The sequence below is a fragment of the Aphelocoma coerulescens genome, chromosome 22 (assembly GCF_041296385.1).
Source record: "Aphelocoma coerulescens isolate FSJ_1873_10779 chromosome 22, UR_Acoe_1.0, whole genome shotgun sequence".
In the NCBI taxonomy this organism is placed as follows: domain Eukaryota; kingdom Metazoa; phylum Chordata; class Aves; order Passeriformes; family Corvidae; genus Aphelocoma; species Aphelocoma coerulescens.
In genome coordinates this window covers 3,710,589-3,730,761 of record NC_091035.1, presented here as the reverse complement: position 1 = coordinate 3,730,761, position 20,173 = coordinate 3,710,589, and the positions used below count along the sequence as shown (strand labels likewise).

General features: G+C 69.6%; 2 protein-coding genes across 2 annotated transcripts; both read right to left on the bottom strand.

Annotated features, from left to right (window-relative positions):
• Positions 1 to 124: 124 nt before the first annotated feature.
• On the bottom strand, positions 125 to 4,115 carry NUDT18 (nudix hydrolase 18). The gene is made up of 4 exons (XM_069035602.1): positions 4,083 to 4,115; positions 2,157 to 2,334; positions 1,240 to 1,453; positions 125 to 820 (listed from the first exon to the last, which is right to left on the bottom strand). Exons 2-4 carry the CDS (start codon positions 2,310 to 2,312, stop codon positions 231 to 233), a joined length of 960 nt encoding a protein of 319 aa, XP_068891703.1. The 5' UTR covers positions 2,313 to 2,334; positions 4,083 to 4,115; the 3' UTR covers positions 125 to 230.
• A 401-nt stretch (positions 4,116 to 4,516) lies between these two features.
• On the bottom strand, positions 4,517 to 13,406 carry HR (HR lysine demethylase and nuclear receptor corepressor). Its single transcript, XM_069035541.1, is given in 20 exon segments — positions 4,517 to 4,653; positions 4,946 to 5,272; positions 5,275 to 5,355; positions 5,432 to 5,554; positions 5,648 to 5,815; positions 5,880 to 6,019; positions 6,096 to 6,194; positions 6,541 to 6,616; positions 6,722 to 6,896; positions 6,981 to 7,196; positions 7,315 to 7,481; positions 7,633 to 7,711; positions 7,839 to 7,957; positions 8,038 to 8,124; positions 8,209 to 8,358; positions 8,434 to 8,672; positions 9,138 to 9,312; positions 9,952 to 10,801; positions 11,408 to 12,268; positions 13,349 to 13,406. Coding segments are annotated over 19 exon segments (4,218 nt in total). The 5' UTR covers positions 12,218 to 12,268; positions 13,349 to 13,406.
• Positions 13,407 to 20,173: the final 6,767 nt, after the last annotated feature.

The following is a 20,173-nucleotide window of genomic DNA, read 5'->3' as shown; positions in this document are numbered from 1 at the left end:
CCCATTTCCCCCACCTCCAACCACAGCCAGGCCCATGGAAGCAGCAGCAGCAGCAGCAGCCGGGTTTATTCTATTTCTGCTCTCAGCACCCCCAGACCCCGACCCACCCCCGCAGCACCCCCCATCCACGGGCAGCACATCCCGGGGCTTCCCCCTTCGCCACGGCCAGCAGGACCCCGGGCTGCGTGTCCCGCTCAGTCCCCCGTTCCCAAATCCAGCCTTTTCGGGCTCTAACTCCGCACGGGCACCGCGGCACGGAGCCTCTGCAGGATGCGGCCCCGCAGCCCCTCCTCCCGCACGGGCCACCAGCGCAGCGCGGGGTCGCGGGGCTCGGGGGGCTCGTCCCGCTGGCTCCCCGGGGGGATGCTCAGCACCACGTTGAAGCAGATGCCATCGGCCCCCCCGGGCCCCCCAGCTCGGTGCTGCAGCCCCAGCAGCCCCAGAGCTCCGGGCTGCGGGTCCCAGGCCAGGCGGTCCCGCAGCAGCCGCAGCAGGGGCGGGCGCAGCCCCGCGCGCAGCTCGGAGGGGGACGTGCCACAGGCCACCACGGGCAAGTGTGGGGTGCCAGCGGTGGCCAGCAGCACCCACAGGTCGCCGGCGGCGTTGGCGAAGGGCAGCAGGAGCCGCAGGCAGAGCGGGGAGCAGGGCAACTCCCGCGGCAGCGTCGGGGGGTGCGGGGGGCTCCGGCGGTAGCGGGCGGCCAGGTCCAGCACGGGCAGGATATCCAGCGAGCGCAGCGGCAGCGCGCGGGGGTCCCTGGGCCACCAGGTGGCTTGGAGGGACTCGGCGTCGGCCTCCTCGAGGGTCTTCAGGGCCCCACCTGTGGGCACAGGGGTGGCCCGGCATGGCGGGGACAGCAGGACAGCGGGAAAGGGCCCGGTTGTGGGGCGGGGGGGGGGGCATTGAGACCCCCGAGAGAGGGGACACTGATACCCCAGTGTGGGGCTTGGGGGGGTGGTGGCAGGGGACAGCGATGCCCTGGCACAAAGATGCTAAAATCCATCATGGGGTTTGCAGGGGACATCAGGGACCTGGCACAAAGGTGGCAGGGGACAGTGGTGCCTGGGCACAGGGGTGGGTGGGGACACTGATACCCACCACGGGGCTGGCAGGGGACAGGGATATCTACAGGGGATGCCACTTCCCATCGTGGGGCTGGCAGGGGACACTGATACCCATCACGGGGGGGACGCCCCCACCAAGCCCCCCGTGCCCCTCGGAGCATCAAAGGGCACAAACCTGTGGCCCGTGCCAGGAAGGCGAAGCGGATCCAGGCCGGGCCCCGCTCCTCCAGCGCCAGCAGCGTGAGGGGCTCGCACTCCAGCCCCGACTCCTCCTTCACCTCCCGCTGCAGCGCGGCCACGATGCCCTCGCCGGGCTCCATCCGGCCCGCGGGCAAGTACCACCGCCCCCGGCACTCGGGCTTGGCCTCCTGCACCAGCAGCACCGCGTCCTGCGGGGTGGGACTGGGGCTACTGGGGGGAAAGGGGTGGCTGGACTGGGAGGAAAGGGGTGGCTGGAATGGGGGGTACTGGGGGCAAAGGGGTGGCTGGAATGGAGGGCACTGGGAAGAAAAGGGTGGCTGGACTGGGACGAAAGGGGTGGCTGGAATGGGGGATACTGGAGGGAAAGGGGTGGCTGGACTGGGGGGCACTGGGGGGAAGGGGTGGCTGGAATGGGGGACACTGGGGGGAAAGGGGTGGCTGGAATGGGGGATACTGGGGGGAAAGGGGTGGCTGGACTGGGGGACACCAGGAGGAAAGGGGTGGCTGGAATGGGAGGTACTGGGGGAAAGGCTGGCTGGAATGGGGGACACTGGGAGGAAAGGGGTAACTAGACTGGAAAATACTGGGGAGAAACAGGTGGTTGGACTCGAGGATACTGGGGGGGAAGGCATGGCTGGACTGGGGGGCACTGGGGGGAAAGGAGTGGCTGGAATGGGAGGTACTGGGGGGAAAGGGGTGGCTGGACTGGGGGGCACTGGGGGGAAAGGAGTGGCTGGACTGGGTGGAAAGGGTGGCTGGAATGGGGGGCACCAGGAGGAAAGGGGTAACTAGACTGGAAAATACTGGGGAGAAACGCGTGGTTGGACATGAGGATACTGGGGGGGAAGGCATGGCTGGACTGGGGGGCACTGGGGCTGGGGGCTGCCTCACCTCCTGGTTGAAGAGCACGGCCAGCACCACGTAGCAAACGTTCCTGCCCAGGCGGACGGGCCCGGGGGGCGCGGGGGACCCCTCGAAAGTCGTCCCTACATCCCAAGCGCCTCCATCCAGCACCGCCTCCAGCTCCGGCACCGGCGCGTCCCCCATGGGGACGGGGGTCCCGCGGCAGCTGGGGACGGGGAGCGGGGCCGGCTCAGGGCGTGGCGGGGTTTTGGGGTGGGGAGGGGACCCCCCAGACGTGCAGGCGAGGGGACAAAGAGCCGCGGCGCCGGGACGGCTGCAGGGGGTGGTGAGGGAGGGGGTCCGGCGATTGTGGGGTGCACGGGGAGGGGGTGTGAGGGGTGCTGGAGGAGGGGAAGGGTCTGCTGGACTGGGGGATGTGCAGGGGGGTGTAAATGGGGAGGGGTCTGCTGGGCTGGGGGGGGACGTAGCAAGGGAAGAGCTCGGTGGCCTTGGCGATGCAAGGGGGGGTGCAGAAGGGGAAGGGTCTGCTGGACTGGGGGACCCCCAGGGGGGCGTAGGTGGGGAAGGGGAAGGGGAAGGGCTCGCTAGGTTTGGGCAGCCGGGGGGGGCTGCGGTAGGACAGGGGCTGGCTGGACTGGGGCAGGCATGGGGGGGCACAGGACGGGAAGGGCTGGCTGGACTGGGGGGGGCACAGGGGGCTGCCCGGGAAGAGCTGGCAGGATTTGGGGAGCCGGGGGGGGCTGCGGTAGGAGAAGGGCTGGCTGGACTGCAGGACGCACGGGAAGCTGAAGGACGCGAAGGGCTGGCTGGACTGGAGGATACTGGGGGGGAAAGGCTGGCCGGACTGGAGGATACTGGGGGGAAAGGGGTAGCTGGACTGGTGGTTACTGGGGGGAAAAGGCTGACCAGACTGGAAGATACTGGGGGAAAAAGGTTGGCCGGACTGGAGGATACTGGGAGGAAAAGGCTGGCTGGACTGGAAGAGGTAGCAGGAAAAGGGGTGGCCGGACTGGGGGGCACTGGGCGGAAGGGGCTGGCTGGACTGGAAGATACTGGTGGGGAAGGGCTGGCTGGTCTGGGTGGCACTGGGGGGATAGGGCCTGCTGGACTGGGGGATGCCCGGGCTGGGGTAGAAGAGCTCGCTGGGCTGGGGGGTGCCGGGGGGGCTGGAGCTGGAGCTGGGGGGGGACTGGGGGTCCCAGGGCTGCAGGGCGCTCGGGGGGAGGGGCTGCTCCCAGTCTGGAGGGCACAGGGCGGGGGGCAGCGGGGGGCAGGGGGGCGAGCTGGGCTGCAGGGTGCGATGGGGGGGCTTGGGGGGCTACAGGGCGCAAGGAAGGGAGGGCTTGGGGGGCTGCAATAAGGGTCTGGGGGCTGCAGTCAGGGAAGGGCTTGGGGGGGCTACAGGGGGCACCACGGGGAGGGGTTGGGGGGCTGCAATAAAGGTTTGGGGGGCTGCAATGGTGCGACGGTCTTGGAGGGGCTGCAGCAAGGCTCGGGGGATGCAATAAGGGTCGGGGGGCTGCAGTAAGGGGTGGGGGGCTGCAATAAGGGTCGGGGGGCTGCAGTAAGGGGTGGGGGGCCGCAATAAGGGTCGGGGGGCTGCAATAAGCATCAGGAGGATGCAGTAAGGCTCGCGGGGGTGCAAGAAGGGTCGGGGGGCTGCGGTAAGGATGGAGGGGCTGCAGTAAGGGGCGGGGGGCTGCAAGAAGCGTCAGAAGGCTGCAAATAAGGGTCGGGGTGCTGCAGGAAGGCTCGGGGAGATGCAATAAAGGTCGGGGGGCTGCAGTAAGATTCGGGGGGCTGCAGAAAGGGTCGGGGGGCTGCAGTAAAGCTCGGGGGGCTGCAGTAAAGCTCGGGGGGCTGCAGCAGCAGCGGGGCGGGGCCCGGGGGTCTCCGGGCGGGCTCCGGGACCCCGCCGCCTCCCCCCGCCCCGCGCATGCGCCGCGCACTCACCGCGCCGGGGCTCCGCCGCGCCGGCCCCGCCCCCCGCTCGCCGCCCATTGGCCACCCCGCGGCGCAGCTCGCTGCTCATTGGTTAGTCTTGCTGCCACTCATGTTGGGCGGGACCTGGCCTTAAAGGGGCCGCGTGGCGCGGAGCGCGTGGCGCAGTTAATTAGGCGGCGGTAATTAGTCGGTGCTGATTCCATGGGGGTCGTCGCACGGTGGTCATCGCATGGTGCCCATCGCCTCTTGTTAATGGCACAGTGCCCATTGCACAGCGCCCATTGCCCGGTGTTAATTAATTGCCCCGTGCTAATTAATTGCTGCGTGCTGTTTCAGTCGTTTTCCCGCATCAGCCAGGATGGAGCGGTACCTGGGCCACCCCAACCTCTGGGCAGCGCCATCCAGCTGTTCCCAGCTCTGTGTGAGGCTGAGCCCGGGCAAACTCATCCCACCGGTGCCCTCCGCCAGCTGCCAAGGGCTGGACGGGACCGTGCCATGCTGCCAGCGCCCGGCTCTGCCACCTCACCCCATCCCGGGGCACCGGAGCATCCCTGACCCTTATGGGATGGAGGGGGAGTGAGGGGAGACACCGCGGTGGGTGCTGATGGTGCCACCAGAGCATCCCTGAGCCTTATGGGATGGAGGGGGAGTGAGGGGAGACACCGCGGTGGGTGCTGATGGTGCCACCAGAGCATCCCTGACCCCAGTGGGATGGAGGGGGAATGAGGGGAGACACTGCGGTGGGTGCTGGTGGTGCCACCGGAGCATCCCTGACCCTTATGGGATGGAGGGGGAGTGAAGGGAGACACCGCGGTGGGTGCTGGTGGTGCCAGCGGAGCATCCCTGACCCTTCTGGGATGGAGCGGGGATGAAGGGAGACACCGCGGTGGGTGCTGGTGGTGCCACCAGAGCATCCCTGACCCTTATGGGATGGAAGGGGGATGAAGGGAGACACCGCGGTGGGTGCTGGTGGTGCCACCAGAGCATCCCTGACCCTTATGGGATGGAAGGGGGATGAAGGGAGACACCGCGGTGGGTGCTGGTGGTGCCAGCGGCCCCGGCACGCTCTGGACCCTTTATTCCTCCTGCCCCGAGCACCCGCGGGAGCTCTCGGAGCAAAGCACCGAGCAAGAGGTGCCCGGTCCCGGCTCCCCGCAGCGTCCCGGCCGTGTCCACGACGGTGACCAAGGCTCCCAGCTCCTCCCGTCGGGCCGCGGCCTCACTTGCAGCCCTGCAGAACGCCCAGGGCCTCCCGCACGGCGGCGAAGATCATCCCGTCCAGCTGCAAGGGCGCAAAGAGGGGGGCTCAGCACCGCTCACCCCACCGCGGCACCCCCGAATTGCCCCGGAGCACCCACCTGGGCGCGGAGCTGGCGCGTGGTCCCGGCGGGACCCGCGGTGCCGAGGTCCCGGAGGCGGACGGCGCTCTCCGGGGACAGGAATTGCTGCTCCACGCTGATGGTGCCGGTGAGGCTCTGCACCTGCCCGGGCACGGTGGCATCAGGGTTTGCCGTGCCTCAGTTTCCCCAGGGAGTTGGCACAGCCCCTCGGGGGAGTGGTTCAGAGCCGCCTACCTGGTGGGGAGCCCCGGCGGGGACCAGCACGGCGTCCCCTTGGAACTGGAGGAGGCTCCAGCCGCTCACCCCGCACTCCTCCCGCAGCCGCCGCCGCAGACCGGGGTCCAGGTAGCGGCCGGGGGGCTCCGCCGTGACCGTCCCCTCCCGCCCCGGCTCCTCGGATGCCTGTGGGGTGCCAGGGGTGAGCGGAGCCGGGGGCTGGAGCGGGGCCGGGGGTGGTGGCACCCACCTTCCGCAGGAAATCCCGGATCCGCCCGGCATCCTCGGCACGGAAGATGTGCCACAGGGCCCCGGGCCGGCCACCGCTGTCCCTGAGCCGCTCCCGCAGCGGCGCGTCCAGGTCATCCACGTCCCCTGGCAGCAGCACCTCTGCGGGCACAGAGAGGTCAGAGGGGGTCTGGGCAGCGGGTCGGGATGGGGGGGGATCCCCGGGCTCCCCCCGTACCCCGCGCTGCCGGCGCTGCGTGGGCCAGGACGCTGATGGAGTCGGCGGCTTCCACCGTCAGGTTTTTGGTCCCAAAGTTCCGGTCCTGCGGACGCACACCTGGCACCGGGATTGGGGCGGTGGGTGAGCGTCGGGCATCAGCGCGGGCGGGGAGAGCCCGGGTGCCCCCCAAAGCCCCTGTACCGCACTCACCGTAGGCCACGCGGACGCGCGGGCGCAGCCAGCGCCGGCCCCGCGGGCCCCGCAGGTAGGTGGCCAGGTTGAGGCGGCCGCTGGCCCCGCAGTACTCGGGCAGGGGCAGGCTGGCCCGCAGGTTGGTGGCCCTGTGGCACAGGGTGGGGTGGTGGTGACACTCGGGACCTCCCGCTGCCCCAGCCCTGGTGCTGGCACCCAGCTGGCGTGGGGAGGGGACATCGGGGTGACGCCACCCTGGGCCGTCACCTACCGGCTCAGCTCCATGTCCCCAAAGCCACTCTCCAGCCTCAGCAGGTTCCCACTGCTCTGTTCCTGCTCCCGGGATGCTGCGAGAGGGAGAATAGGTCACATCAGGGATGCCCAGCCTGGCTCCCCTCACACCTCACCCCAAAAATCACACTGAGGACCCCACAGACTCCTCGTCCCCTCACCTGTGCTGGCGGCAAAGCCACCCCAAAACTCCCGGCTGCTCATCCGGACTCGGCTCCCCGCTGCCCGCAGGTTCACCGCCTCCACCTCCTCCTCCTCCTCCCCCGAGGGCTGGAAGGATTCGGGCGCCCACAGCCGCCCCTCCAACCTCTTCTGCAGCCCTGAAACCAGCACAGGCTGCCGGGGCAGCCGGGGATCAGTGGGGTCGCTGGCTGGGGGACTCCCGGCTGGCACCCCACACCCCAGGGATGGGGCTCTCACCTGGCCCTGCCGCCAGTGCTCCTGGAACAGTTTGTAGTTGCTGGCGTGGCCGGGGTCGTGCAGCCAGAGTAGCCCACTGGGGGCCAGGATGCAGTGGGACGCGGGGGGGTCCGGGGGGCTGGGGGGGCTCAGCTCGCCCCCCACCTGCCTCTCCTGGATCTTCCTCTCCACCACGCGGGCGATGATGCTGTCCAGGATGCTGGTCAGGCGATTATCCTGAGGAGGGGGGGGACGCAATTGGGGAGCGTCTCAGGCCACGCTGACCCCTCCCCAGCCCCCACCAAAGGGGGGTGGGCAGCAGGGGACGGGGTGACCAGGTGGCCGCGGGACTCACGCTGGGCAGGGCGGGCGCCACGGGGGCGAAGGCCATGCGCACCCCGTCCTGCCCCAGGCACAGCTTCACGGCGGTGGAGGCCAGGAGGTCGCAGAGGGTGGTGGTCTGCACGGCCCCACCCCGCGCCGGGGGCTGCCCCGGGGACGGCGGCCCCCCCTCGGGGGTCTCTGCTCGGGGGAGAACAAGGTCAGGGTTGCCCACGCCGCCCTCTGCGTGTCACCCCTCACCCAGCACCCCAAAAGGGGAGGGGGATGCGGCATCCCTGACCCCCCCGGAGCGGGGCCGTGCCCGCGGCGGGGGGGTCGCAGCCGGCCCTACCTTCCTTGATGGGCCGGGCGGGGTCGGCTGGGCCGTGGCTGCGGGGTGGCAGGGTGGGCACCGCGGCGCCCGGCGGCTCCTGAAACACCCCGGACCAGGTGGGGATCCAGGTGGGAGCCGCATCCCCACCCCCCCAGACACACCCTGTGCAGGGGTTGGGGTCCACCTGCGCCCCCTTTTCCCCCCCATCCACAGCTCCCCCGTACCTGCCTGCCCGGGGACTCTGCCAGGCTCTGCTCCGCAGCCCCCTCCCCGCAGGGACAGTGGGACTCGATGCCAAACTTGACCCTGACCTCGTGCAGGAGCTTCCAGAGCCGGGTCAGGACTGGGGACGGATGGGGACAGGGGTGTCAGCCCCCCCAGCAGTGGGTAGAGGGTGGTTCTGGGGCTGGGGGACACACTCACCGCAGGTGGGGACGAACTGTGTGGGGACCAGGGATGACACGTGGTGGTCCCGCCCGGGGGTGCACTCAGGTGGCTGTGCCGGACCCTCTATGTCAGAGAGAGGGAGCGTTTGTCCCCACTGATCCCCCCAAAGGCTGACACCCCCTTTTCCACCTCTCCCCATCCCCATACCAGGGCCATTGTCCTCCCTCCTGCTGCGGTGGCAGTCGGGGCACAGCTGGAAGCCACATCTGGCGCAGCTCCAGTGGGAGTTGAAGAAGCCACGCTGGCAGGCATCACAGAGCTGGGGGGCTCCTTCCCCCCGCCTCCAACCCGTCACCCCTGCAAGAAACACAGCTTCAGCCTCCTCGTGTCCCCAGTGTCCCCAGTGCCACCCCCACCCTGGTCCCTGCTTACCCTCGGGCCCACCAGGGGCTCCCGGCCACGTGTCCCTGTCCCTCCGGACGGCATCGCAGAAGGGGTCCCCCAGGACCCCCAGCAGGTACTTGGCCAGGCAGAGGCTGCTCCCCACATTCCTGCTCCCCACATTCCTGCCCCCCAGCTCGGGGCCAGCTGCTTCCAGCAGCTCCCCCTCGGCCTCCCCCAGGGTGCAGAGGCCATCGACGCTCAGCTCCCCGTTGTCCCCCAGGGCGAACCTGCGGGGAGAGCGGACAGGAGGGTGCTCAGAGTTGGGGGGATGGGAGGGTGCTCAAAATGGGGTGATGAGACAAGAGGTGAAAAATTGGGGTGATGGGGTGCTAGAAGGTGGCAGGACAAGGAAATGATGGTCAAAAGTGGGGTGAAAGGAGATCCTCTAAAGGGGGGTGAAGGGAGGGCACGCTCCAAAGTAGGGTGACGGAAGAGGGTGTTCTGAAGTGGGGTGATGGAGAAGATGTCCCAAAGAGGGGTGACAGGAGGGGATGCTCCAAATTGGGGTGAAGGGAGGGGATGTCCTAAAGAGGAGATGCTCAGGAGTGGGGTGACAGGAAGGAAACACTCGGAAATGGGGTGACAGGAGGGGACATTCCAAAGTGGGGTGACAGAAAGGGATATTCCAAAGAAGGGGGTGCTCCATTGCCCCCTGGCACTTCCTACTGGACCGCCCCACCCTGTCAGCTCACCTGCGGAAGTGCATCAGCCTGCAGGTGCTCTCGGGGGGCTCTTCCTCGTCCTCCTCGCCCTCGGGGTCGCCCCCGGCGCGGGGGGCACAGGCACAACAGCGGGGGATGCCGTGGGGCAGCGCGGTGCAGGGCAGGCTCTGCAGGCACCACGGCTCCCCGGCGCGGCTCGGCGGCTCTGGGGACACGGGAAGTGCTTGGGGACACTGTGGAACCCCATCCACACCAGCTGGGAGGGAGTGGAAGTGTCCTAAAGCCAGGCTGGATGGGGCTTGGAGCAAGCTGGGATGGTGGAAGGTGTCCCTGCCCGTGCCAAGGGGTTGGGGCTGGATGGGCTTGAAGGTCCCTTCCAACCCAAACCATTCCGGGATTCTGGGATTCCATGACTGGCACGCTGCGGCGGGGGCTGGAAACTGGGCCAGAAAGTAGGGCTGGAAAGTAGAGCTGGAGCTCCGCACAGGTCAGGGCTGAGATGCCAACGCCTCCCCGAGGAGTCACTGACCCAGCCACAGCACTGCCAACCCCCGGGAATCCTACCCGAGGGTGCCACGCCGCCCCAAAGGTGCCTTCCCACCCCCTGGGCATCCACCCGAGGGTGCCACGCCGCCCCAAAGGGACATTTCGATCCGTGCCCACCCTGGGAATCGCTGCCAGACCCAGTCATGCCGGGAAAAACCCCAGCACAGCAGGTTCCGCAGCCCACACGTGTTCCCAGCTCGTGTTGTGGGCGCCGGGAACCGGGATGCAAAGTTCCCTTGGGATTGGGTGCTGCCCCCGCCCTCTCCGCGGCCCCGCTGTGCACCCTGTGCATCCTCACCTCCGTCTCCCAGCTCCATCCTCCTCTCCTCGGGGTCCCCCGCGCCCTCCGTGCCATCACCCGGGCACACGCTGGCCTTGGTGCCCCTCTTGGCCGCCCCGGCGCCCTCGCCGGTGGTTCGGGGACCGTCGGCGGTGCCGTGGGGGCGTTTGGCCGAGCGCTTGCCCTCCGCGGGGGGCTCGGGACCCCCATCCCGCCGGGAAGCTTTGGAGCGGGGCAGCGACTGCTCTGAGTGCCGCGTCAGCCACGTCTTCTTCAGCTTGGTGTGGTTGCTGGGGGGGCACGGAAAACGCCCCCCGGGCATGCCGAGGGTGGGCTCGAAGGGGTTGGACACCCCGCAGCCCACCCCCGGGCACCCATCGCAGCCCGGGGTGGGGCACAGACAGGCCGGGGTGGGCTCCGGCTTGGCAAGAGCCCCTGGGTAGTGCCGGTCCGCCAGCAGAGGCGAGGGATTTGGCTCCCCGCATGCCAGAGGCGAGCCGGGCTGGGCGCTTTGGTAGCCCAGGCGCTCATCTTTGGGCTCCGAGGGCCGGTCCGGCCCCGTGTCCATGGAGAAATCGGCGCTGTGCGGCCGTGCGCCCACCCAGGGCACCCCGCAGCCCCCCGCGCCGGGCCGCAGGAGGAAGAGGGGGTGGCTGGCGCTGGAGGGAGGCGTGCGGGGGTGGGGAGCGGGCACCGCCGAGCTGCCCCCCGCCCGGCCATCCCTCCACGGGGCTCCTGGCAGCTCCGGCACCGCCGGCTCCCCTTCCCCGTCTCTGTCCTGCCCTGCCTGGCTCTTGCCCAGCAGCTGCGATGCCGCGTGGTTCTTGGTCGAGGGGTGGAAGCCGGGTTCTTTCTTCGGGTAAAACTCCTGGAAGGGAGCAGAGGGGCTGGTGTCACCCCAGGAGTGGGTCCCCGTCCCGCTTCTGTCACCCGCATCCCTGCGAGGGGGTGATGGGGAGCATCCCGTTCCCCTGCCTCAGTTTCCCCACCGCCCCCCTTCAGGCTGGGCAGCCGCCCGGTGCTTCCCAGTGCCCGGTGCCGGGGTTCTGGGGTGCCCGTGTCCCCCGCTGCCAGCGTGGGAAAGGAATGGGGAGCCGCAGCGGCACGGGGTGCGACGGGCGCGCCCAGGGCTGGCAGCGCTGCCTCCCGCCGCCCCCGTGCCGCGGCTGCCGCCGCCGTGACTCAGCCCGGGGGTGGCATCACCCGCAGGGACACCGCGGAGCGCAGCGTCACCCGGCGCGTTCCCCCGGCGCTCGGGGGGCTGGGACCCCTCTGCCGAGCTGCAGAGGGGAACAGGGGGCTGTGTCCCCCTCGGGGGCGCTGCCCGGCCCTGCCCTGGGTGCGGTGCCAGCATCGCCTTTCGCAAGCCGCCGCTCCCAGCCGGGTTCAGGTGAGGCTGGAGCCGCTGGCACCTCCGGGGAGCACCGGGAACCCCCGAGTATCCCCGCTCCGGAGCCTCTCCGGGGTGTCCTACCTTGTTCCCTGAGCTGGAGCAGCCGTCGAAGGGGGTCAGAGCCGCCTTGCACCTCGGCGGGACCCCCAGGTAGAGGGGCTGTCCCCAGGCGGGCGCGTAGGAGCCCAGCCGCCAGTCCACGCCGGCGAACCGCCCGTCACCCATGGCCCCCGGCCCCTCCGTCCCCGCGCCGCCGAACGGGGGGTCAGCCGGGGGTCCGGTGGGCAGCAGCGAGGACAGGAGGAAGGGGCTGTGCTTGGCCTCCACGAGGAAGGGGCAGTGGCGGAAAGCCGGGGGGTCTCCGGCCGTGTCCCCCGCCGCGGTGCGGGGCTTGCCGGCGGTGCCGGGGTGCTGCGTGTCCAGCCCCGGCACGGGCAGAGGGTAGCGGTGGTACGCGTGGCTGTAGAGGGCCAGCGGGGCCAGCACGGCCTCCGCCCACCGCGGCCCCGGGCGCTCCTTGCAGGGCTCCCCCCAGCCCGCCTTGGGCTGCCCGTTCCGGGGGGACAGCAGCGGGGGGAGCTCAGCTCCGTCCTTGGGGCGGCACAGGGCGTCCCGCAGGCACGGCGGAGCCGGTGGGTAGGGGCAGCCCAGCCGGCCACCGGCGAGCTCCCGGACGGGTCCCAAACATCCCTCGGAGCCCCTCCAGGGACATCCTTTCTCCACCCCGTAGCTCAGCTTGCCGGGCTCCGGGTATGCCGGGAGTCCCAACTCGGCAGCGGCGCTTCGGGATAAAACCATCCCGCTGCTCTCCATCCCCCGGGAGTCCTGCGCTGCCTCCGGGGCTCTTCTCCACCGCGGCGGGGTCTCCCCCATCCTCGCGTCGCTGGCCATGCTGCTCCGACACTCATGTGGTGCTCAGCGCCGTCCCGGGCAGGCCGGATCCTGCGGACAGGGAGAGGGGCATCAGCGGGGAACAGCACCGCCCCCTGCCCGGGCAGCGCTGCTGGGAAACTGAGGCACGGGGATGCTTGGGGGTGCTGCAGGGGGGCTGCCTTTAACCCCCCAGCTCCATCCTCCCGTGTTTGATGGGAGGCTCCCCGGCATGGCGAGGGGATCCCCGGCTCCCGTGCCCCGCGGCATCCGTCGGGATGCGCGGTGCGGGCGGGCACGTGTCTGGGGCGTGTGTCCCCGTCCCATCCCGTCCCTCTTGCGCCCATCCCGGCGGGGCTGGCGGCCGGGACGCACCTCGCGCCCACCAGTCCCTCCGCACCCAGCCTGGCCCCGCGCCCGGCCGCTGGCACCCAGCGTGGGGAGGCCGTGCCCCGCGCAGGTATTTGCCTCCGGCCAGGGCTGGGCTGCGCTTCCCAGGAGGGCTCCCAGCGAGGGGGGAGCTCCCCGCTCCCAGGGGCCCCTCCTGGGAGAAATGCCTGGGGAGATTTGCAGGATTAACCCTCCTCCGGGACCCGGGCCACACGCAGACGCGGGATGCGGAGCCAGACCTTGCAGCGCCGGCGGTCGCATCCCTTCCCCGTGTCCCCCAGCCCTCCCTGTCCGGCAGCTGGAGCAGCCGAGGGCGACAGACCCGAGGTCACCCAGCTCCCAGCCCTGCTGCGGGGTGGGACAGAGCCGCCCCGATGGCCGGGATGGGGACAGGAGCAGGGTGGGGACAGCAGCGTGCGTCCCAGAGCCGCCTGTTCCCGTCACATCCTCTTCCCAGAGAGGGCAAAATCCCCATTCTCACGCTGCTCGAGAAGCATCCCGGACCACCTTGTGCGAGCTGGGGCACCGTGGGGCACAGGGACACCCTGGGGACACCCAGCCAGTCCCTCCAGGGCGCAGGACCCATCCAGCCCCATTTCAGGAAGCTCTCCCAGCACAACTCACCAGTGCCCCGAAGCTGCCCCACCACCTGCCATCCCCCCAGCTGCCCCAGGGTGACATTGTCCCCTGTCCTTCATCCCATCCGGAGCACACGAAGCCGCTCCCGCTGCTCGGCGAACATCCCCACTGCCCCACAGCTACCTGGAGGGTCCATCAGGGACCCCAGTGCCGAGGACGAGCGGGGGTCTCTGCCGGTGACACCGGGTCCCGGAGAGGCGAAGCCGGACGGGCGGGAGCACCTAAACCCACAGGCTGAAGGGGTCCGGCTCCGGGATCTGGAGGAGGCAGAAAGCCGCCCGGGCGGCCCTGGGGATGTTCTTCTCCGCCTGCTGGAGCTGGAGTTTTTGATCCATTGGCTTGGGAGGCTCCGTGCTCCTCCTGCCTATCGTCCTACGAGCTGGGGGTCCCGGCGAGCTGGGATTCGGGGACAGGGGTACCCAGGGAGCAGCGGCAGCACGAGCGGGACCTTCCCCCGGCTCTAGGCAACCTTGAGCATCCTGAGGCGCTGGCGGCGGTGGCAGCGGCTCTGCTCCCCACGAGCGTGCAGCCTCTGCCGGCTCCGGCAGCGACTGGGCGGGCGGGAGGGATGCTGGGGCTGCTGACGCCCGGGAACCGGGAATCGGCGCGGTGCCGGCGGTGCCGCCCAGCCCCGGGGGCACCGGCGGCGGTGCCAAGGCGGGCAGGTGTGCTCTGCCCCGTGCGGGTGAAGAAAGCGCCCTTTGTTCGCCAATGCCGCCCCGTCACCAATGAAAGGCTCCAGCCGCCCGCTCCGGGAGAAACTGGAATGGGAGAAATACCGGGATGGGCCAAAAGTCCCTGTTCTGGTGCTGGGGAGCTGGTGGGGGAGTGTCCGGCATGGAGCGTGTGGCCATCCTATGGGATGTGAGCCCCCAGGACCCCAAACCCCTTCGGCTTTTGCCAAAGGTTACAGATCTGGCCTCAAGCCACGGTCCAGAGCCGTGTCCATCCCTCCTCCAGCTGCCTGGGATGAAGGCAGAGCTCCTCTACCTCCCTGCACACCCCGCAGCAGCCGGGTGGGAAGAGCAGGATGTACTCCAAGGGGTGCAGAGGGATCTTGTGGGGCACAGGGATGCTGAGACAGCATCCTGATGGTGCCACCCTGACCGGGGATGGGGAGGGAGTGCCTGGGGCCACTCACCTGTGCCCTGCAGCCCACCTGGATCACACCCATGCCAGCCGTGGCCCACCAGGATCACACCCATGCCAGCCGTGCCCTGCAGCCCACCAGGCAAAAGCCGGGACCTTTTGGGTGCTCCCCACACTGTCCCCAAGCCCCAGGACCCCCAGCACCAGGACACCTCGACCCCAAACCCACCAGCACCCACCGCCCGCTCCTGCGGACAAGCCCTGGAGAGGGATGAGCAGATCCGGGGGGGTCTCCCAGGTGGGCACCCCATTCCTGGGCTGCCGGGGAGGTGGTGCTGATGCCAGCAGTGCCGTGCGGGTTTATGTAACCTGCGTGTGTCCCCGGGACGTGCCCGCCTTACATAAACCGCATCCCTCGGCGCGGCTGGCCCGGCACGGCTCGGCACGGCTCGGCAGCGGGGGCCGGGCAGGCTGGGGGCACGGGAGAAGGGGTGAGGGCAGGCCAGGGCCCGCGGGAGCCCAGCAGCGCCACGAAGAGCCGACCACGGGCTGCCTCCGGCTCAGCAGCTTCCTTGCGGTCTGGTCCCGCTGGGAGCCGGGCGCCGGGCTTAACCCTTGCTGGGCACGGCTCGGGGCACCGCGTGCCACCGGGGTCACTCGGCCGTGCCAGGTGGTCCCATCCCGCCGCCAGCGTGGGTCAAGCCACAGCGGGACCCCCCCCCCCCCCCGAGCCCTGCTCGCCCAGGAGGGGAGGGTTTGGGGGGCCGCGGCGCCGGGGTGCTGCTCGCTGCACCCAGTGGGTGCCAGGGAACAGGGAGGGGACCCAGACAGGGCTCGGGGCGAGGGAGAGCCCGCGCCTGCCTGCGATGAGAAGGTGCTGAAAGACAAACTCTTCCCGTTCCCCTCCCTCCGTTCCTCAGGAATGATGGATCCGGAAGGGCTGGGACGGAGGTGGCAGCCGGGAGGGACCCCAGGGGAGGGTCTGCAGCGTCCTGGTGTGGCCCGGTGGCTCTGGGGGTGCCCGGGGATGACGGGAATGTCGCGAGGGAGGGGACAGGTGGGGAGAGGGATGGACACGCCACGCTGAAAGTGGGAAGTCCCAAGGAGGGTCCGTGGCAGCCATTGCTGGGGCAGGGAGATGATGGAGGGACAACAGGGAATTTCCCACCATGCACCGGGGCAGCATCCCTGGGCACTGTCCCCTCCCCACGCCACGCTGCCCTCGGCGTGCCAGGGGGTCTGAGGCCTTGGTGAAACCTTCCCAGGGCCAGCACAGCCCCCACGGGGTAGCCACACTCTGGGACGCTCTGTTGGGGCTCAGCCACAGCCCCCCGATCCAAGGAACGGGATCCGTGCCTGCTCCACCGCCCCAACCTCTGACCGGGGTCCCAACACTCCCTGCCTGTCCCAGCGCGACCCACGGAGGCTTCCCAGGGCGATCCGGGGGGTTCCAGGCTGAGCTTGAGTTCTGCCAGCCGGGAGATAACCCCGGATGGGGGTTCTGCCTTGGGCGCTCGGCACAGAGCTCCCAAATCCCTGTTTTTTCCCCCAAACAGGAGGGTGAGCAGAGGGACGGCAACACCCACGAGTCAAGCGCTGGCCAGAGCGCCGCCGCGGGAGGCCGGAAACACCCGAATTAGAACCCTTGGCATCCCTGCCCCGCTCCATGCCAGAGCACGGGGGGGACGCTGTGAGGACGTGGGGCGGAGGGACACTGGCCCCACGGCGTCCCCTGGGATTGTGGGGGACGCGTGCGGGACAGGGGACTCCCGGGACGATCCAGCTCCGGGGAAAGGGACGGATGAGGGTCCTGGTATCCCAGCTGACCCTCTCAGCTGATGTTCCAGCAGCCCAGAATCCTGCCAGCCCTGTCCCGGTGCCCACAGCACCTGCTTGGACCAGGGCACCCCCAGCCCCTCCAGGAGCGGGCTCTGCACCCCGAAACCCACAAGCCTGGGGAAGAACCCAAAATCCAGCACTTTCCTCATGCAAAATGGATCCCTGCTTCAGCTTGCCCGGAGTCCACTGTGCTTACACAGAACCTCAGCCCTTCCTCTTCCTCCTCCTCCTCCTCCTTCCTCCTCCCAGCCCCGGCACGGAGCCCGGCACGCACCTACCTGCCTCCACCACGGCGCAGGTGAGGAAGCTGAGGGCGCAGGCAGAGGAAGCAGCCCCGATCCCCCCCGTGCCCAGCACCGGGCGCGATGGCCGCGAGAGCTTTTGTTAATCTGCACCCGGCGCTTAAATAAAAAAACAACAAAAAAAAAAAAAAAAAAAAAAAAAAAAAAAAAAAAAAAGAAAAAGGAGAAAAAAAAAGAAAAAAAAACCCCACGTCAAACCTTCAGGAGTCTGGAGGCTGCGGCGGAGCGGAGGGCACGGGAGGACACTCACTCCCACACGAGCAGCTTTCTGGGAATTAGGGCCACAGCCCAACTGCTCTGGCAGCCTGCGCTCCCCTCCAGCCCTGGCTGCCCGTACGGCGGGGCCTGGGCAACCTCCCCGCTGCCGGTGCCGGTCCCGGACAGCCTCACCGGCCCCGTCCGGCCCCGCCGCCGCCGCAGGGTCGGACACTTCTCCCGACCCTAATCTCCCGCTTTTCCCCGGGGAGGTGAGTAAGCATCGCTAATCCCGCTCGCTTCGCTGCCGGGGACAGACGAGCCGCTCCCCCCGGGCTGGGGCTGCTCCCTGACACCCCCAACTCGCCCTCCCCAGCGCAGGCCGCCCCTTCCCCGGGCGCTGCACGCCCTCAAGGCGAAGCTCGGGATGGACGGAGCGAGGAGACGGAGCGGCTCTTCCCCGCCAGAGGGGACCGCGGGATGTCGCAGCCAACGCACCTTTGGCGGTGCCCCCCATGCCCCGCGGGCGGCGGGGGGATGCCGGGGGGCACGCAGGAGGAGCCGGAGGTGAGGGATGCTGCCGGATGCTGCCGTGCCCGCATCCCTCCTTCCCGCCCCGGGGGAGGACGAGCCGTCCCGGCAAGCCCCGGTGCGGGGGCACGGTGCCCGTCCTGTGCCACCCCCCTGGCCCCCCCCTCCACGTGCCCGGGACTCCTGTTTACCCAGCGCCAGGAACCAGCTTCAAATACCTTGATGTAATTAAAAGCTCACCCCGGGGCCAAGGGCTTAGGACGGCAGCCAGGGACATGGGCAGCCCGCTGCCACCTGCGTGCCGCACAGGCAGGGCTGGCAGCTGCCCGCGCTCCTGGCAGCACCTACCTGGCAGCGGCCGGGGGCTCCTGCCCTCAGCCCGGGCTCCTCCGGTGCCCCCGCCGCGCTCCCGGGGTGCCCCGCCGCCGGGGAGCCATGGTGACGGGCAGGTGATGCGGTGACCCGGATCCTGGTGCGAGGACAGGGGAGTCAGGAGCGATGGGCAGCCACTGCCCGCTGCCTCAGTTTCCCTTAGCGCTCGGAGATGTCCTGCCTCAGTTTCCCTCGGTGGCCGGAGATGCTGTGCGGTCCCCAGAAGGGGATCCCCAGCGCGCCCTGAAGACGGTGCCCAGCTCCCCACGAGCTCGGGGATTGTGCTCCCCAAAATCCTCAGCCCAACGCCCGTGGTGTCACGGCAGGGACACGGAGCCGGAACCTTCCTCGGTGCCAGCGCGGGCTGGCTGGGGACAGACGGGTCCCCGGGGGGACAGGCGGCTGCGGGGAGGAGGGGGGGGATGCAGCAGCGTTCCTTCAGCTGTGTCCTCCCACACTCCCGTCACCTCGGACGCCCTCTTCCCGACCCCTCCCGCCACCACCGCCCTTCCCACCCGCCATCCTCTTCCTCGCCATCCTCCTCCTCCACCTCCTCCTCATCCTCACCAGCGGCTCACCGGCAGCCTGGGGGGCATGTGCGCGCTTGAGGACACGGTGTGGGGGCGCAGGAGGAGCCCCCCCGGAACCAGGAGGGAAGGTCTTACCTGCACGGCAGCGCTGGGGACGGAGTGGGGAAGGGGGGGGGAGTCTCATCCCCCGCCTGCCCGAGCCCCCCGCCCGCGGCTCCTCATCCCGCCCTCCCTGCCCTCTGCGGCGGGAGGCAGCTGAGAGCTCCCGGGGCTGCCAGAAAAGAGGCTGCGTTTAAACAACAGACATAATTATGCTTTTGATACCGTCTGCTAAAAATACAGCGCGGTGCCGCGCGGGGAGCCATGTGTGCGCGGCCTCACATGGCTCCCGCCCGGAACAGCTGACTCAGGCAGCGGCCACCGGCAGGGGACAGCCGTGGGGGGAGCCCCGTGGCGATCAGGGGGGCCAGACCCCCACCTGGCACCCCCAAACAGCCGGTTAAAGGGTGATAAGGGCAGCCCAGGGATGGCCAGAGCATCCCACCGCAAAGGCAGCTGCCCCCCCGGGTTGGTGCAGTGGGGGAAAATGAGCTGGGAATGGGGCAGGGAAGAAATGGGGGGCTGAAAGAGCGTGGATGGGGCACTCGGTGTCGCCAGGGTGGGTTTTGGGGGGCTCAGGCTGCTCTCAGCCCCGGCAGCAGCATGGGGGGGGGGGTGAGGAGGACGCTGGAGGGGTGCAGGGGGACTCTGGGGGTGGCACCCCAAGCACCCAGCAGATCCCCGGGGAGGCAAATCCCGTTCAGGAGTCATGAACCCAACTTCCCTGACCCTGCACTGCCCGGGCAGGGAGCAGGGCCGGGGTGAGACCCCCGCGGTGCCCGGCCATGGCACCCCCGGGCACCGCATCCTGTGGCTGCTGCCCTCCGGGAACGGGCAGTGCCTGGCCCGGGGGCACCACCGGCCCGGCGCTGGCATCACAGCGTCAGCCGTGTCCCTGTCAGCTGGGAGAGGGAACAGCCCTGCGTCACTCGGTCCCCTGCCAGCTCTCAAGGATGCAGGCAGGCAGCCATCCGCCGTGCCCTGGCACTCCAGGCCTTGTCCCCAGTCCCTCTGCAGCTCTCCTGGAGCCCCCTTAGGCCCTGCAAGGGGCTCTGAGCTCTCCCCGGAGCCTTCTCTTGGCCAGGTGAGCACCCCCAGCTCTCCCAGCCTGGCTCCAGAGGGGCTCCAGCCCTGGGAGCAGCTCCGTGGCCTCCTCTGGACTCGCTCCAGCAGCTCCATGTCCTTCTGATATTGGGGACCCCCGAGCTGCAGGTGGAGTCTCACCTGAGTGGAGCAGACGGGTAGAACCCCCTCCCTGAACCCGCTGGGGATCACTGACTGCCGCAGCCCCTGAGCCCCCCTCCCGATTATGTCACCTCCTACAAGCCCCCAACCCCACTTTCCCCCCCATCCAGTGGCTCCAAACTCTACCCCGGGCTGGGACAGGGGGTCCCCACAGCGGTGCCAGCCAGGGCTCAGCCCGGCACCCCCTCCCCGGAGGGGACCGTGGCAGCGGGCGAGCTCAGGTCAGGCGCTTAAACTGCTGCGCTGGGGCGGTGCCAGGCGAGCCAGGAGGGATTAGGGCTTTGCTGATGCAGCCTGGCACTGGCCCGTGCGCTGACACAGCTGGGATCAGCGCTGGCACCGCCGGAGCTTGCCTCGGCCCCGGGGGAACGGGCTGTGCCACCCCGCCCGCCTCCTGTCCCCTCCTTGGGTTTCAGCCCCTGGGGGACACCCTGGGACTCACCAAAGCAGGACACCAAAACTGCTCCCTTCCCAGGACCCTGCTTTTCCCCCCTTGGAAGGCGCTGGTGCAGTGCCTCAGTTTCCCCGAGCCGGCAACCCCTGACCCCCCCACCCTGGGCATGGAACACTGCGGCTCCAACGCTGCTGCCCCCCTCTCTTAGCCCACCTGGGGGTACCCCAACGTGGGAGAACCCCTCCCCTTTTGACCCCCAGGTCGCCCCAGCAGCCTCCCTGGGCCGTATCCTTGGAGGAACCGCGCTCCCTAAGCGGCTTTAGGGGGATTACAGGCAGCCCCCTGGCCCTCG

What these genes read in the sequence shown, in the direction of transcription:
- NUDT18 (XM_069035602.1), bottom strand. Translation starts at nt 2,312, where the DNA reads ATGGGGGACGCGCCGGTGCCGGAGCTGGAGGCGGTGCTGGATGGAGGC. An exon ending in CCGTGCTCTTCAACCAGGAG is followed by an intron (nt 1,454 to 2,156) that starts GTGAGGCAGCCC and finishes CCCACCCCGCAG; the next exon opens with GACGCGGTGCTGCTGGTGCA. An exon ending in CTTCCTGGCACGGGCCACAG is followed by an intron (nt 821 to 1,239) that starts GTTTGTGCCCTT and finishes CTGTGCCCACAG; the next exon opens with GTGGGGCCCTGAAGACCCTC.